A 19,395-nucleotide genomic window follows, 5' to 3' on the forward strand; every position below is an offset into this window, starting at 1 on the left:
GTTTCATGCAGGAATTATAAGTTAAACATTTTATTTTTGCAGTAAAGACTTGTGGATCTAATCTTCAGGGACCCAGTGGCACCTTCACATCACCCAATTTTCCATTCCAATATGACAGTAATGCTCAGTGTGTTTGGGTCATCACAGCTATAAATCCCAATAAGGTAAGTTTAATACTTAGTGCTACTTTAAACAAAGCAACAGTACAAAAACATGCACAGACCCTAATATTTATTTTCATATTATTTATTACTGAAGTGCAGTTCATATTTCTTTGAACATTATTGGATATGTATGGACAAATATCGAAAGAATGATGAATATCTGAGAGTATTTTGCTTTTTGTTTTCCAGTAGATGCGATCTTGTTTTCGATGTAATTCACAGTAGTTTCCACAAAAGTGATACTTAGTAGAAAAAAGTTATATCAAAACAATAAGGGTCCAATTTTGCTGTGACTTACAGTTGGAAGAGTTGTATGACATGAAAGATACTGCTATATGGGTGGTTGGGTTGCAGAATCTGTGATGGCATCACTGGGGTTCTGACATTTGGTGAGTTTCATTTAACATGGGGAAGTGCAAAAGCTGAATAACTGTATGATTGACTAATTGAACCACTGTACTGAAACACATGCCCAGGTAACCAGTGCCCAGGTATCAGTAGCTAAATTCTGCTCACATGTACCCCACGGCAAACCTGTTGACATGAATGGATTTCCACTGATGTAATAGAAAAGAAATTGGACATGTATCTGAAAGTGACGCTCTGTTGAGGAGCATCTTGTTTTTACAAAGCTGGGTGTGCCCCTTAAACCACCTTTATGTTACTTACTCTGCCCCATACCATGGACCCCTCTGCGAATCCTTTGTGGGTTTGTGGTTCTGCAGGGCAGAGAGGACAAACCATGGGGGAGGGGAGGAGGTAAAGCTAGCAGTACATTTGTTGTGTCACTGCTAAACTGCAGGAAATCTTCAGAAAAGATAAGTTAATATGGCCTTATTTTTTTTTTATCTGCAAGGAACACTTCACATTGCAGAACCTGGTTTAAAGTGGGTTTCAGGGCAGCTGTAGGAATAGAGTCATTTGCAGGATGTTTCCATTAGAGCCATGCTGTTAGATACCTAGGTAAGGGTGTGAAGCCCTGGAGCTGAAAGTAGAGGCACAAGTCTTCTGCATACATGGTCGTGATCTCCAGTGGATCTCCCCAAGATCCTTGGGTGAGATACTTGTTCGTTCCTATGAGAGGAATGCTGATGCAGGTGTAATGGGGTTTGGGCAGGGATATGGTAAAATGGGATCCTACCTTACCCTAAGTTATCTCGATGGGATGAGAAGCAATAAGTCTCTTACCACCCCAGGGATTACCCAGAGGAACAGGTTGGGCACAGCTCCCTGCCTGTGAGAAAGGATAGGACACTAGTCTAAAAACAGGAAAAAAACTTTTTAGCAAGTTTCAAAATATACTAAGGTATGTCTTCACTACCCACCACCTCAGTGGGTAGTGATTGATCTATCGGGGATCGATTTATCGTGTCTCGTCTAGACGTGATAAGTCGATCCCTGAATCGATGCCTGTACTCCACCTCAGCAGGAGGAGTAAGCAGAGTCGACAGGGGAGCCGCCGCAGTCAACTCACCACTGTGAGGAATGCCAGGTAACTCGAACTAAGATACTTCGACTTCAGCTACGCGAATAGTGTAGCGGAAGTTGCATATCTTAGTTTGAAACATCCCCACCACCACCCCGTGTAGCCAAGGCCTAAGCAGTTGAAAGATTTTAATATGTGCTAAGGCAATCCTTACACTACTTCCTACACCCAAAGGAAAAGACATATTAAACTATTTACTCTATATGTATGCACATACAAAACCACTTTAAATACTAACAGTCTCTTTTGAGGGGAAACTCTGCTTTGGTTTGATAGTTCCAGAAGTGGGGTGTGATGAAGATAATGTCCCACCCACTGGGTTATGGCTTTATTTGGAGTTACACACAAATTATCACAGCAATGTTTAGATGCTCCTTCCCCCCACCCCCCCTTTTTGTGCAAAACCAAAATCTTCCCCTATACCAGAGAGCCTGGTTCACTAGATGTTGTGCCATGGTAGGCTTTTGTGAATGAAGAAGACCCACCTCCCAAGGGGGTGAACACACCAGATGAGTACTCACTGGGGGGGAGTGGTCCACTTCCCCCTTCCCTCTCCCACCCGGTAGTCAAGGGTCTAATGAAAAGGAAAGAAAAAGAGACAAGGAAAAAACCCACCCTCTTTTGAATTCTGGATTCCCCTGCCTGTTGTGATGTGTGGCTGCCTTTGTGTCCAGGGCTGTGCACATCTCATCCAGGTCTTTGCCTCAGGATGGGACTGGAAAAACCTCCGTAGAGCTGGCTGCAGTTACCTCTCAGGCCTCATCACTTCTCCCTGGACTCAGGGTCTGCTAGGAACTTCCCATCTCTGGTACTAATTACAGTTCCCTGTGAGTGTGTGGATCATGTTGCGCTCCTTGTCAGTACCCAGCCTGGGCCAGGGAAGCTAATGATCCAACCAGTGGACCACTTCAGTAATGAATCCTGGTCATGTGGTCATTTTGCACATATGCTAAGAAGAAGAAGACAGCTCCCTGCACAGCTGGTCTCAGGGGAGGATAGTGGTCTCCCATACCTTGGCCCCTCCCTGCTGGTTCACTTCATCCCCTTCACTGGGGTCTCTGTGACTGTCTCTCGGTCCCTTACAGTGTCTCTGATCCCCAGGTTGCTCCTTACAGTCCCTGCTTGTTTCTAATAGTGCTGTTCTCTCCCCTCCATGGGGCCCTGCCTGGCTGGATCTGTCATCTTGTTCATGGTGGGTTCCCGCTCTCCCCATTGACCGTTGCCCCACTTGCTGGCTCTCTTGGCCCCGCCACTGTGTCAGTACACAGCTCTCTCTGGCCTCCCATGCTGCTTTGCTTGTCCTGGGTTCAGGCCTCAGCTTCCTCAGATTGAGTATAATCTTCAAAAGCTCACAAAGCTTTTTCACTCGAACATTCTAAAACACTTCTCCTTAATAAAGACTATTTTCCTGCCAAATTTCAGCTTCTTCCTCTGAGCTATTTTGACATTAGAGCTGGTTTAAAAAAGAAAAAGTGGATAAATGTTTTATGTTTTGAGACTGTGTATTACTTCTCCCTCCCACCCCCAACTCATCACACTCCCATGTCCTTATACTTTTGATCCCAACTCTATGAAAAATCACCTTTAAAAGTGTCAAGGTTCCTTCCCCACTCTGAACTCTAGGGTACAGATGTGGGGACCTGCATGAAAACCTCCTAAGCTTACTTTTACCAGCTTAGGTTAAAACTTCCCCAAGATACAAATTAATTTTACCCTTTGACCTTGGATTTCCACTGCCACCACCAAACTTTATCTGGGTTCCTGAAAAAACGGAGTTTGGACACGTCTTTCCCCCCAAAATCCTCCCAACCCTTGCACCCCACTTCCTGGGGAAGGTTTGGTAAAAATCCTCACCAATTTGCATAGATGACCACAGACCCAAACCCTTGGATCTTAGAACAATGAAAAAGCATTCAGTTTCCTTACAAGAAGACTTTTAATAGAAGTAAAAAGAAAAGAATCACCTCTGTAAAATCAGGATGGTGAATACCTTACAGGGTAATTAGATTCAAAACATAGAGAATCCCACTAGGCAAAACCTTAAGTTACAAAAAAGACACACAGACAGGACTATTTATTCTATTCAGCACAGCTATTTTCTCAGACATTTAAAGAAATCATAATCTAACACATACCTAGCTAGATTACTTACTAAATTCTAAGACTCCATTCCTGTTCTGTCCCCGGGAAAAAGCAGCATACAGACAGACACAGACCCTTTGTTTTTCTCCCTCCTCCCAGCTTTTGAAAGTATCTTGTCTCCTCATTGGTCATTTTGGTCAGGAGCCAGCGAGGTTACCTTTAGCTTCTTAACCCTTCACAGGTGAGAGGATTTTTCCTCTGGCCAGGAGGGATTTTAAAGGGGTTTACCCTTCCCTTTATACTTATGACAAAAAGAGACTAAGTTTAGGAAATTTCAAACCAAAAGGTGAAAGTCAGATTTTAGTGTCTGAGAATACATTCTTATAATGGAAACTGTTCTATGGTTTTAACTATAGCAGTCACTGCCATTACTGCTGTAGGCCTATAGTCAGCAAAATATGCGTGTGCTTAACTTTAAACATATTGGTAATCCTATTCTTGTTCAGCAAAACCATTAAGCAAATGCTTAAGTCTCATTAACTTCAATAAGACTTAATATGCTTAAAGATAAAGACATGCTTTAGTGTTTTTGTAAATAGGAGTAGGGTTACTCATGCTTAAATTAAGTATGTGTTGAAGTGCTTCGGTGAACCAGAGCAGTGATCTGGAATAACTGCTTCACATCATTGGTATATGTGATACGGCTGGAATATCAGTGTCATGGGCAAACTCTTAATTAAGCAACATATTGGTAACCGTTATGACCTTAATTATACAATATGATCTGTTAGTGAGTACTCCTGCATTTGTGTAGAATCCCAGTAAAGTCAGTTGGACTCCATATGGGCGCAGACTATGCTACATTAGCAGATCTCAGGGTAGGATGAGGAACAATAGCTATAAAACCTGTTTATACTGGTGTCTGACTTGGTCTGAAAACATTGCCCTTTGCAAATCTTACTGCAGGCATTCAACTTCGTTCTAATTTAAACTAGCTGATACATAATAATACTATTCTGTGTAAACCACACTACCTCTGACTGGTTTTTAATATCTTAAAGTTAAGCAGGGTTTGGATTGATCAGTGCTTTGATTGGAGGGGAAGAAACATTTACGCACTGGTAAGTACTATAGAGACAATCCAGGAGATTGTATTGAAGACTGTGCCAAGGTCAAAGAAAATGAGGAAGGAGGAACTATCAGCAGTAGAAAGAAGAGGTTATTAAAACTTACATACATAGTGGTTTTCATTCTCTGCCAAAAAGGAAATTCAGTGTTATTTTTGTTGGGAATAATGTTGTGAGAGCAGTGAACCAGTAGAAGAATGCATTTTAGCACTTTACTGAGAGAGAAAAAATCCAGTGGTTAGTAATATTCATCATGGTCATTAATTTTATTTTTAAAATTCTTTGTTGAAAAGAATACACACAGAGTATCACAGTAATGATGGGGACTGTGGTACATTTCAGAGAGTTGGAAAGCTTAAAAAAATGATTCAGTCTCTGCTTTTACTTAATTATGAATATTTGTATTGTGGTAGCACCTAGGGGCTCTGATTAGGTACTGTTCAGACACATAATAAAAAGACAGTCCCTGCACGACACACACTGCGTCCAGGGTGAAGATAGTGTCCTAATATCATTCAGCCCTTAAAAAAAGTCCAGAGGTACATGGGGAGGAAGTCTGTCTGCTTGTCACATAATTAATTTTGTCCACTTATTTCTTTGACCAGTTTTTATAAGTGCAGATTTCTAGCCCTATAAAGGATATAGAAAAATCTCGGTGTCCCAGCATCCAGCCTATTAATTATATATTACGGCTGCAGTAATATTTCTTTAAAAATCAAGGATGCTTATGGCAGTGCTTGGTTGTCTGCTCGAAGATGATCATTGAAGTTATTTTGAAATGTAGTTTTGGGGGTTTGTTTAATTGATAATATTCCTAATTTTAAAAAAAAAACCTGAAACAGTATTGTATCAGAATCACAAATTAGTCTTATCTAGCTACAACTTTTTGGACAGTTGTTCAATTTGAGATTTCTAGGAGTGCAGAGTTAAAGATAATGAGGGAACAAATCTGAAGAAATGGGTGATAGATGAAGAACAGCACACGTGACCTTAGACTGTTACATGCTGGCCCAGGAGTATAAGTGCAGCCTGTGTGTGGTTATCAGTGTGACAGGTAACAGGTGCTTGCTAGAGGAGTCAAAAAAAAATTGAGGAAACTGCCACGGAGTGGAGTTACAGGAAAGAAGATGAGTGAGTGAGCCTGGGGCAGTTTTATTATATATACCAGTTTCTGTGTGGCATGTATTGGAGGGTTACCATTTATTAAGCTGATCCTGGCAGAATCACTGACTTTACCACCTATCCAATTCTGAAATGCTTTTCCTGAGTTCCACTAATGTAGCCATATTGTCTTGGATGTAACAGATAATAATACTTGCCCCGCAAGAATGCTAAGAGGCTTAATTTATTACTGTTTATAAAGCTCTTTGAGATCTTCAGATGCTGTAAAAATGTGATTACTACTACTAACAATATATAATAAAATAATTTATTTATTATAATGCTAATATGACTTTAATAGTTGATATATTTGGCTCCAAGTATCTCTCAGATGACACTAGAAAGTGAGGTCAAGTTTCTAATTAAATCCAGGGTTATAATTAGGACTAGATCATCATCATCATGCTGATTAATTGAGCTGCACAGAATGGATGAGAGAAATAACAAGCCCTCTCCACCTTTTGAGGGCCACAGAATAGCATAGCTCTATGCACAGTTAAGGTAATACTCAACATGATTAAGGGTGAGAGAATCTGACTTACAGGGGACATCTTTGCCATGGTGTTTAAATTCACATTAAACAAAATGCGAAATTTGTAGGAATAGCGTGATCTTTTCCTCCCTTATAAAAGACAGAAATAAAAGCAGTAATAGAAAGGGAAATAAAGGTTCCTTTTTTCAAAGTATCCTTTAGACAGCTGTGATGAGGTGCCCAATGTTTATACAATTTTACACCAAGTCCACCAAGGCCTCAAGTACTAATTGATCTTTTGATGTTTTAGGACCTCTTTTGTTTCATCAGTTATTATTAGATCATTCAAAAATATTCTGAGGGAAATTGAGTAGACTTAGGAGTTAAAAAAGGAAAATTTAGCCCTGGTGTAAATGGGCACAAGTTCACTGACTTCATTCTTATGCGTGGGTTGAATTGGGTTCTAAGGATCTGTTTCTCTCCTGACTAGCTTCAATGAGGTATGCACCGGAGTTGTAGCCATGCCAGTCTCAGGATATTAGAGAGACAAGGTGAATGAGGTAATATCTTTTATTTGACCAACATCTGATGGTGAGAGAGAGAGAGAGAAGCTTTTGAGCCACACAAAGCTGAGTAAGCACTCTCTCTCACCAACAGAAGTTGGTCCAATATAAGATATTACCTCACCCACCTGTCTGTCTAGCTTCAGTGATAACAGTTCCATGTCAACACAACACAGATTTGAGAAATATCTTCGGTTCCAGTAAGCCAGCTGCCTCCAGACTTTTTTACTGCATTACAGTTGGCCCCTCTATCCACATTGTTAACCAAATGCACCAGTCATTTCCAACCCTTATTTGCAGTGGAGTAGAACCATACCTTTTGATAATATAAGACCACTACAGGACCATTATGCAAAAAGGAATTAAAGGCTGTGAGAACAGCACATAATTTCTTTTGGGCTGCATTGTCAGTACCACTTCTGGCCTGATCTCAAGTATCTTAATATCAGTTTCTAATGAAAAGTGATTTCTTACAAAATCCTCTGTCTTAGCAGCAGTGTAAGAGATCATAACTACTTATTGTTCAGCCAGAGATGGCAATGACTTTAATATCAGATTCTATGGTTTGAGAGGTAGAGGTGGAGAAATTAAATAAAAATCAATTATAAGGAAGGACCATGTGGATGGGAGTCAAATGTTAAGTCTTATTGATCTGGGTACACAGGAGCAAAGATATAAGCTTCACGAATATCTGGTGCATTGTTGCTGTACAGATTTTTGCATTAGCATTCTCACCTGGAATCTGCTCTGGGCAGTTTATCTGTTCCATTATTAAGAATATAATTAAAGTCACCCCTAGAAAAATCTGAGGTGACAGATCCATAAATACTAACCCAGATAAATAAGAATTCAGGATATGTGGGCATAAGTAGTGAATGTAGTATAAGGATGGTTGATAACCTGGATGATAACATACTTGCCCTTGTGGTTGGAAATAATTTTTTTCATTTTTATGAAGGAAGCCACTTTATGGATTGGAATATCTGTTCCATATGTTTTGGTGTTATAGGACAAAGCAAGAAAATGACTTTCCCAGCTTCATCTAAATTTCAAATGCTCCAGTTCAGTTAAGTAAGTTTTCTGTAGAAGAAATTCAACTAATTTATGACAGTTTAGATATGTGAGATTCTTTTGTTCACCATAGGAGAATAGAGATCCCTAACACTTTAAATATTTTATTGTGAGCTAAAATTAGTGAAATCTGAAATGTCTGGGATAGGTAAAATGATGCAGTTGAACCAAAAGGCATGGTGTTTCCCGTGAATGGCACCTGTCTTATTTGGGTCTTGTCATCACAGACGTACCTCATGAATCACTGCTTAATATCGGAGTCTTATGACTCAAATTCAGGAACTCTGGAATCAGTTTTGAAGACCTGACATCTAAACCATTATTTGGAGTTCTGCATGCACTATCAGACACAGCCTATATAGAGATACATGTCACAGTGTTGCTCTGTTATATATTCTTTTTTCTATTCTTTTTTTAAATCTCCGGTATGAGGGTGAAACCTTGACTCCACTGAAGTCAATGGTAAAACTCCCATTTGGAGAACTTCTGGCCCCATTGAAGCCAAAGTATTTTAGCCCAGTAGTTCTCAAACTTTTTTTTCCGTGGACCACTTGAAAATTGCTGAGGGATGCGGCAGACCACTTAATGATATTTCCAAATGTTGTTTGTACCATTAGCTAACTATTTTAATGTGTTTTGGATAAAAGCACTATATAAAAAAAAACCCTTAATAATAATTAACATTTTTTGTTCTACAAATAAAAGCGCACAACTCATATTTTAATATCACTAGTCTTATCTTTCTAATATGAAGTATGTGCCCTCTCTCCCCCACTGGAGCAGCCCCCGAACTGGGGCTGGGAAGGAGTGGAGGGTCTCTTCCTGGCAGCCGCAGCCCTGGAGATGGGGAAAGTCGCCTCTTTCTCTGGCTGCCGCAGCCCTGCACATCCCAAATTCCCCTCACCCCCTCTTCTCACCCCACTACCCTCTCCTACCTACCCCTTATTCCCTCAAGGCCACCACCTCATCTTACACATGCATCTTCTCCAGGGTCTAGGCACCTAATTAGTGGAGCCATGCCTGTGCGTCTCCACTAATTCGGTGGGTGGCTCTTCATTCTCTCATGTGCGGCTGCCCAGGCGCTCAACTTAGAGGGAACTATCTGTGGACCACCTGAATGGAGCTCGTCCGTGGACCAGAGTTTGAGAACCTCTGTTTTAGCCTATTGTATCCTAAAGAACAGAGACAGATTCTGCTCTGCTCCCTAAAGGTGGTGCATCAGGCCACAAGAGGATCACCTTATTTAGGGGAACCTCTGATTGTAAGAGCTAGTATAACAGCTCTGATGCCATCTTTCTCCTGTTTAGGGGTAAGGGCAAAGAAAGGGGGCATGCCCAGTATTTCCCTATGGTCTGTTAATCTTGAGTTGCCACATTGGATAGTCAACACAAACTAGAACAACCTTCAGACTCCCCTCAGTTTCACAGCAGGACCAATCAGTGCACAGCTGGCCCAGAACTACAAATCCATATTTGCAATACCATCTTCCGAGGTGTGCTGTGTACTCCTCTACTGCAATCAACAATCTACACGGAATTTACAAATCTGTGTAATTTTCAGAATATAATTTTAAAGTTACCTCAAAACAATTACTGGGTTGGCAACTGATGCATTTTATTTACTTTAAATGTATTTATAATTTTAGGAGAGATTTAATATTTTCATTTGCACTGTAAGTGCGTGTGTGTGTTTTGTACCTATAACTGCATCTCCCAAATATGTTGCTACATAGTTAGTATCTACAAAATAATGTACATACATTAGGCATAAAAATATATCTATAAAAATAGATAGAGGGGAAGAGAGCAACTATGAGGCATGCCAGGCTGAAAGAATCTTTAAAATCTATATATTCTGATTACATATCTAAAAGGTCCATTCATCTGTTTCTTGCACATCATACTGTATCACTAAATGCATTACTCCTTGGCTCCCAAGAAGTAGCTCAAATGAAAACCATGCTGTATGTATGTGGAGAAGTGTGATATACCAGTACAGACATCTTCAATGACTTTTTTGGTATGAATAATTTAAGCTGCTGATAATATTTTATACCAGTGAAGTACAAATCAAAAGAATTCTTTATTTAGGGGGGAAAACCCTGCTGTGTGAAGATAAAGAGTTGGTATATTTTATTAATATTTCTATTATGAGAAAGAAACAAACTAATTTATTAATATTTAAGGCAAGATATATATATCACCACTAAGTTCTGCAAAGTGGTCAAGTAAGGATAATAAAATTTGTATACAAATGTACTGAGAGAAAGATGAAGACATAAAAATCACATGAAATATCTTCTCAAATTTCTATATATGTGTGTGTTAAACGTTAATAGGCCTTCACCTCTACAGTTTCTCTGAGATTGTTCTTTTTTTCCTTCATGATAATTTCACATGTATATGTGTGTGTCAGTCTGTCTAGTACATGTGGTAATGTAAAGTGTCAAATCTAAAATCCCTTTATTAATATCTTTGGATTCTCTTTGATAAAAGTTTCCAAAACTATTCAGCATCTCTCAAGTGGAAAGTATGTATTTACAGTTTTTTGCACTGTGATAGCCTCATGATACATATCTCATTTTCATAAGCATCCAAGGGTATAGTAATTATACAGTCTTACAACAACACATTCATATATTGCAGGACACTGTCTGAAAGAGCAAACAGTGAGTAGTCAGTTTGTCTTTTTACTCTGACCAGGTATCTGTGGCATGCAATTTTTGTTCACAAATAGAGGATGCCTTTGAAGGCACACTACCTCCGAAAAACTTGATCCAAAATGTTATAAGTAGAGTTCCAACAGAGTGTCTGAAATATCATTCTAGAATACACTGCCATCTTACAGTGTCACAAGAATGATGCAGTTGGTCTAGTGTACTCAGCAGAATATTTAGTTTGTCACTTAGTGCCAGATTGTGAGCCCCTAACCCATTTGGTTAGAAGGAGTAATCCTGTTTACTTCACTGGGACTGCTCACGTGAATAACTGCTCACCTGTGTGAGTAAGGGCTTCACAGTCTGGCCTTGAACCTCATTGTGTCTGTTTCCTTGTCTGTAAAATGGGGAGATATAAAATAAATACCTCATGGGATGTTGTGAGGATTAATTAAAGTTTTCAGAGTGCCTTGAAAGTACAAAATGTTGTTTCTTTTATTCTGACATGGGGTAATGAGATATGATAAATTTACATTTAAGTGCATTGTAGTGCTACAATTTGACTAAGTTTTAAAAGCTGAAAAAAACATGATCTCTCTCTTCACTCTTCCTATGACAAACCAGCTGCTTGTGTAACAGTTCCTCCCAGTCAACAGATGGAGCCAGAGTAACTAAGTTTTGATGCCATTGCATTCATTAGGTTCTAGCCAGCTTTTAGACTTGAGATGTTCCATTTTTCAGTGGGTGGGGGACAATTCTCTTGCCAGCTGATTAGCTGAAGAGTAAAAAAGAGTTATCTTCTGCCTAGGAAAGACCCAGTCACACTTATGCATGCAGCATAAGTGAGGCACCATTTCAGACACTGGCAGGCATCTCATAATCCCAAACTTCCACATCAGACCTTACGTGCCCTAGGCAATCTCTAGCAAGTGTACAGTGTACATTCTGATCAATGATAACAGATAAATAACACAGGAGACATTCACCTACTTGCTTTAAGGAGTGGGGGATTTCAATTTCCTGCACTCAGTATCTGCAGCATCTAGTACTAGCACTGCTTGTATGAATTCAGTTCACGTACAATATAGCAGTTTTTGCTAGAGCTGATTACAGCCATAGTCCCACGTTCTAAGAAATTAAATTACTATCTCCTGAAATTATAGAATTATTATCATCATGAAAGTATTTTAAACTGTTATAAATGTTGGTAGACTTTTTGTACTGCACTGGTTAATGATAAAAGCCCATTCCATATGTTCTATTGCTTCCATAAATGGAGGACTAACTGTGTCTACTGCTGCATCTGATATAACCATCATTGCAGCTGTTCTTTAACCTTTTTTCAGAAAACTGGTACTTTTATGTTCATCATTTTTTGTGGCATAAAATAAGTGACACACAGAGCAAAATTCCAGACATTGTGAAACATCCATGATGTGCTATTAATATGCATGTGATATAAAAAAATCAACAAAATAAAATGAAATAAATTATGCACAGACTTGTAGAGCATAACAATGCATGGGGCATTGAGGACCGTTGAACACAGGACATTAGCATTAGCAACACTTTAGTATAGATGCACTTGATTTATGATATGTTTCAAATATCCTACAAGACTTGATATACTTACTTACCACGTTTTATCCCTGGTTTATATTCAGAGAAATTTAACTGGTTTCTGTGTTTTAAGTAATCATACTGGTTTGTTGTGTTCCTCTGCATTAACTTCTCCAGATTTATAAGACTCACTGGTACTGAGTTAAAAAGACTGCTTCCAGCTCTGTAGCAAGGTTTGGTTATAATCCTGTTTTAGGTAAATCAGCTGCTAGCTTCTTAATGTACAAGAATAGTTATAATACTAGAAGGAACAATCCTCTTATATTTACATTGATGATTTTCTGGAAGTTGTTGTGAAACTGGATCTAAAATAGTGCAATAATTTATATTTCTTCCAGAATTTTAAGTGAAGGGTGGGTCGATATTTGTCCTTTTGTCCATTGGAATTATAATTTATTGTTATGCACAATTTAATGCACCATATTACAGCTTTGAGAGAGTTCTAACTTAATGTGAAAAGTATTTGAAATAAGAGGGAAATTCAAGATAATTGAGAACTTTAAATTTAATGTAATCTTCAGGATAAAGGCTGGGTAGACCGAGATATATTAGACTTTTCTTCAGCTAATGGTCTAAAGCTGTCCAGTAATGCTATATGAGAAGTACAGGTGATTGAACAATTTGGAATAAAACTTGATTTCTTTGACTCAAAGGAAAAATGTCATGAAAAACTGTTACGATTGAGAATTTAAACACGTGAGTTAATAAATATCTGTATGTATACTTTAACAGTATACAAAGTAATTGATTATTTTTCAACTACTTTGTATGTTAAATATATGTTTTAACATGTCTAGTGTGTGAGATCTCATGTGTCCATTATCGTCTCCCTAAAATCTAAACGTGTTGTTGTCCTGGATTACAAAAGGATTTGGGTACTTAACTCCCAATTTATGTATCTACATCCCAGAATCAGGCCACACTGGGATTCAGGAAACCCCCTTTCAGCTGCCCCCAAACTCAGTAGGCACCTAAACTTCTTTGCACTTTTTTGGGGGGTGGGGCGGTAAAAAAACCATAGTTACTATGTTTCTTCATCTGCCTATGTGCACTGGAGCCCCACGCCAGGTATCCAGACGCCTATTGCCCAGAGTAATGGATGAACTCAGAGAAGTTAGGTGTTCCTTTGCCTAACTCGCTTGTGGAGCCCAATCTAGTAAGTGTGCTTAGACTTCACCTACCAGATCCGTCCCTTATAAATGAACGTGCACAAAAAGAACAGGGCAGGGATGAGAGGGAACTCACACATATCTTTTAGCCAGAGGTTAGAGTAACCACCTAGGTTTTAGAGTAGAAGCCGTGTTAGTCTGTATCCGCAAAAATAACAGGAGTACTTGTGGCACCTTAGAGACTAACAAATTTATTAGAGCATAAGCTTTTGTGGGCTACAGCCCACTTCATCACCTAGGTTTTGGAAGACTCCCAGTTCAAGACCCTTCTCCACCTGAGTGGGAGAAGGGATAACCAAAGCCCAGTCATGGCTAATTCACTGGTGATCTCTTTAGTAAAAAAGTGCTAATTTTTAAATGAGAAAACTAGAAAGACGCATTTAAATAAATCTATTCAAAGATGCAACTAATTTCCTGAGCACTGTCTCACTAATTTCCTTTAGGATTTGAGGGAATATCATCTAGAACATCTCACAAATTTTCCCAACAATTTCCACAGAATCTGAGGGAGGGAAATTCTACAGAATCTGGTAAAATCTCTCTCCAATTTCCAATACTTTTACTCATTGCTAAAATATTCAGTTTATTGCTTCCCTAATAGATGTCTGATGTTCAGCAGAAGGGCCCTTTTGCAGTGTGCTCTATCACAATGACTATTGGAAGCTTAATCATTTTATTCCATTGACCTGTGGATATGAAAAAGTGCCTGATTCTTTTAATTTACACTTCTGGAAACAAGATTGCCATATGCAGTGTGTGTCTTTGCAAACTGCCTGTTAAAAAAGTGTCAATTTGGGACTAATGCTTAGAGATTTCATGGTTTAACTGTTTTTTAGGAGATGACACATCAGTTTCATTAGTAATACAAAAAAATAATTGTGTTGTCCTGTTGATGGACCATTCCCATTGCTTGATATTTGAAATTTAAGTTTTGTGTGCATTTGTCTTGATGTTAGATTATTGGGTCCCCCCATCCACTATTTCCATGGGCAATTGATGGTAGTTCTTTTATCACCATTTGAACATAGTAACTGCTCACAATGCTTGTTAAAGTCTACTCTTTTTTGTTTTTACTTTCCAGTTATATTATTTTGACCTTTATAAAGGTTGAGACAGCAACAGTAGGAGGCAAAAATGAAAGCTGCTTTCCCTTCCTCTCTCAGCTAATGGGCTGCATTAAACATAGTCAATTTCAGAGTTCCAACCATAGTATTCTATTTATAAATTTAGTATTCTTTAATGTTAGGCAAATGTAATATTTTTAGTGATAATTAATATTCCAACTACTCTTGTGACAAGTAGAAACAAGAATATGTCCATCTCCATTAGTAAAATCATTGAAGCTAATATTTTGCATAACTCCATTTTCAAGTCATTTACCTACTTAAGGCAGATAATAAGAAAATTAGAGAGCTCATAATACTCAGGCAATTTGCTGAGTCTGGCAGTGTCTGTACACATTAGAAAGGTTAATCGTCACAATCACAAGAGGTTAGTAACTAAAATTTAAATGAAACCTTTAATTCTACACAATAAACACTGAAATCTCTGTTTTAGGTCTCCGTCTACATTACAAGGCTAGGTGTATTTTTGTATCTTCTTCATGGCACTCTTATGTAACCTAATCACAACAACCTCAGTCTGAGTTGTATCCACACTGCAGTTTTTAAGCACAGGCAAAGGTTATTATTTATATTATCTTAGCATCTAGGTGCGCTAGGCAAGGCCCAGGACCCCACTGTGGTAGGCACTGTGCAAACAGAACAAAGAGTCCCTGTCCCAAGGAGCTGCCAATCTAAGTGTAAAACAAGAGACAATAGATGGAGACAGACAGATGGGGGCGTACAAAGAAACAGTGAGAAAATTTTAGAGTGGGTAGGTGGGTGAGGTGTTTTTCACCAGGTCGAAGCTGGATTGAAGGGAGCTGAGGACTTCTGGGGTATTTCTGAGCTATGAGGTGGATTGGGTTGGCAGGATTCAGTGGTGGGGAAATGGAATTCAAGGATGAATGAGGTTAATTGGGGGTAAGGAGTGTGTGTGGTGGGGGAGTGAGTCTGTACTGGTAGGGTGGAAAGAGAAGAAGGGGAAAAGTTAAAACTAGGAGAAGAGAGTAAAGTGGCTAAGTGATAAATGATTTGTTCTAACCCCCACATCTTTTTACTGGAAAGTTTCTCAGTTTTCATTCTGAAAAGAGGGGTAACAAAGGGGTTAGGGTGCCATTTTTCTTTACCAGCCTACATTATATCCTGCCAAAATGCTTCTCCTTGACATGCCTGACTATTAGTTTTTCATTTTGAAAATATGATCAATCTGCAGAGAAGGATATGATGGAAGTGAATAATTCCTACCAGTCGCTCCACCAGTTGTTTTGGGCCTCAGCTACTACTGTATATCCAAGGAGGTTGGATAAGGCGAGTGCAGCAGTAGGTTAGTTTACTGTACACCATCTTATTAGTTACTTTTCCAGCTATCACCCTTCCACACTTTTGACATGTAAGTCACACTGATCTTTGGAGTGCCAAATCAGTGCAAGCAAACCTACTAGTACTTTCCCACACCCATTCTCTGGTCAATATACCCACAAGATGTAACTTACGACACTGTTCATGGCATCACTCAATATAGTCCAGAGACTATGATGGGGATGTACCAGCCCACTCATTTAAGGTAATTAAGACACATTTTTGTCCTTTGACAAAGTTTGAGAAACTTTGGCAGGTGGGCTTTGGTACCTTCCTCTCTACTTAAATCCATATCATTGCTCTGGTGAGTAATCTTTTCTAGAAGATTGTTCTATTGCAGTTATATTGTCCCTGGCATCTCTCTGAAATTGCTGAGAAATGGATCTATTTGTTTTTGTTTTCTGTTTGTCTGAATGACTCTTTTAAAGACATGTTACGTAATGTACAATCTGACTCCCACTGTTGGCTGTGCCACATAGGAAGCTCCAGAGGGACTGTGCCTCCCATATCCCTTCAGCTTGCAGGAGGGGAAGTGAAAAAAGCTTCATTGTTCTTGCTTCCTGCAGTGTCCCTGGCCAGTTTTGCAGTCCTGCATGGGATTAAACAATGGCCATGACTCCTCTCCTTTATCTTTAAGGTGATTGTTACTTCCCAGAGTTACAGCAGGGAGTCGTCCATGTGTACACTGAGGGCAGCGATTGCTGTTGTATCTGGGTGCTGCGTGTGGAACACAAATAGGGTAAAGCTATTCAAGCCCTGGCAACTGTGTAGAGGTCCAGACATCATCTGGTCTTTGAAGGGCAGTGATTTTGTCCTCTTGGCATGTGTTAGATCACTCTTAGCTGGCATTTGTTATTGTGGAATTGGATTTTCTTTTTCCTTACTGTTTAGAGCATCCCTATCTCTATTCATCTAGTCTGGACTTGAGGAATCACACTTCTCATGCTCTCCAGACCAAACCCATGTCAATTTATTTGTGGAATTCAGTAAATTGTCATTTGCAGCAAACCATACCAACACATTTCACAGAGTTCCAAGCATTTTGTTAGCAAATTTCTCATGCAACTAGTGAATTGGGCTAATGGATCTTGCTAAAAAAAAGCTTTCTCCCAATCTGTATTTAAAAAAAAACAAAAACAAACCCTGTCAAAGGCCATTAGATTTTTAGATCATTTCCATTAAATACTAACAGAGAATAAAACTACATTCCCAAAAGGTACTACCTGTGATACATCCTCATTCTTGAGATCATAGGCTAGATTATCAGGGAGTAAATCACCACAGCTTCATTGTGGTCAATGGAGTTATGTCAGTTTATACCACCTCATGTTCCTAGTGTGAAACTGTGTGTGTGTGTGTGTGTGCGCGCATTTGTATGTGGCAAAAATTTCCATAGCTCAGAGTTTTAGATTTATTGGTCCAAATTCTCTCAAGTGGGGAAATGTAGCTCTGGCTTGTGTGATAAAATTGGTGATGCAAGTGATTATTTTGGGGGATGGGTAATGGGGAAATTGGATTAAAATGGGATTGAAGAAAAGAGAGAGGAAAATGATTGAGGGAAGACTGAGAAAGAAAAGGAGAATGAAGAAGGGGAGGAAGAATGAGGCAGCAGGAACACTGGGCAAGTGATTAGAGTAGAGTTCATACAATTATTTTTCAGACAATGTTTTCTTGTTTTTTGACAGAAATACTCTTAGATTTCTGTTTTGTTCTGGTGGCCTTTTTAAGCACCAGCTCTGCCATGTGTTCTTTAGTCTCAGCTCATATCTTTTTGTTTGTTTTCTATTTATCAGTGTAAAGTTATTTGTGAGCAAAGTTTATCAATCTCCTTCATAATGTCCAAAGCTTTAATTAGGTTGCCATGAAATCTGCTCTTTTATCAACTACCTTGATCTTTCCCTATAACATAACCTCTAGTAATACAATTTATTACCCTTGCTTGCCTTTGTTATTTTTTTAATCACTGCTGCTAAATGGGTTGAAGGGTTCAGGGATTTTTCAACACATGCTCACAGATCTTTTTTCTGGTTTGTATTCTGCAGCACCCTTTTCTTCCAAATATCCTCTTTCATATGTATGATTCTTTGCTCCAGCACTTATTATTTACTTTTAATTGCATTTCCTTCCCATTAACCTGGGTAATTAAATGGACTAAGTCTTTCAGATGTAAGCATACTTCTCAGTTCTTTTGATAGCAAAATAATGAATAAAGACAAAGTAAGACACAAATGACAAAAATTAAAAGGAGGGATAAAATGGTAAGAATATTCTGTACATGGAGCTAATCTTTCTATTTTTAGAATATTTCCGTTAAGTATATCATCATTTAGTAATGCAGATGCAGTAAAACATGCCACAAAAATGAGTTATCATGCTACAATAGAGAGAATATATTTGAGCCCAAATTAGGTTCATTTGACAGTTATGGATCAAAGTAGATGAATGATGAAACACAGATGAAGCAATACTCTCAGGGTATTAGAATCTCATAGTTAATTTGAACCAGCATCTATAGTGTAAATTTAAGCATGGACCAAATGCACCAACAAATGCAGAATGAATGAACTTGAGTGCACTGAGTGGAATTTTCAAAGGGGCCTACGAGTGTTAGGTGCCCGGATCCCCTTGATATCTAACCTCAGTAGTAGTTGGATATCTAACCTCAGTAGGCTCCTTTGAAAATCTCTGCCTAAAGCCCTCAGAAATGGGGAAAATTCCATAGTCAAAATAAGAGGTCAGTGGCTTTAGTATCTCCCACTGCTCTTGGGAGTTATAGCAGCTCTATCTGCTACATTGCGGAGGTCTCTTCACATGGAATTCATGACATGGGATGGGAAGGTAGCCTGGATGACACCCCCGTCTAAGAGCTGAGGGGGCTTAGATGCCTAACTCCCAGACTTGCAGAGTTAGGCTTCATTGCAAGTCACAAAACTCCTGCTTGGCTATCTCATAATCCTGTAGGTGCCTAAACTCATTTGGCACCTATTTATTCAATGTAAAATTTCCTTAAATGCCTATGTTTCTGTGTCTGGTAATGCACCATTGTGCCTCACTCTAGGGTTTTGGATCCCTATCTTATACCAAAGCCCCCAAATGATCCATTAACCAAGAGAAGATAGGTATTTGCTGCCTATCTTGGCTGCGGGGCCCAATCTAGTAGGTAGTTCAATTCCTCGGAAGAAAGGATTTAGACAGGGGTCTTCAGTCTGTCAAGAGAGCATTCTGAACACTGAGCTATAGGATATTCTGATGTGGGGCTCCCTCAGTCATTCAAATTTAAAGCTGTTCCACTGTATATAAATAATTAGTCATGGTGGAGAGGGATTGGACCCTATGTGCCTCACCTTCCAGGTGGGTTACCC

At 39.1% G+C, this 19,395-nt stretch overlaps 1 protein-coding gene across 1 annotated transcript in view; it reads left to right on the forward strand.

Moving 5' to 3' along the window:
• Window positions 1-19,395, forward strand: part of CSMD3 (CUB and Sushi multiple domains 3) — a 1,169,988-nt gene that overhangs the window by 514,455 nt on the left and 636,138 nt on the right. Inside the window, exon 11 of the mRNA XM_074943928.1 lies at window positions 43-164. Within this exon, the coding sequence (XP_074800029.1) occupies window positions 43-164 (122 nt within the window). The remainder of the gene's footprint in view (window positions 1-42; window positions 165-19,395) is intronic.

This window comes from Natator depressus, chromosome 2 (genome assembly GCF_965152275.1).
Source record: "Natator depressus isolate rNatDep1 chromosome 2, rNatDep2.hap1, whole genome shotgun sequence".
NCBI classification, from domain to species: domain Eukaryota; kingdom Metazoa; phylum Chordata; order Testudines; family Cheloniidae; genus Natator; species Natator depressus.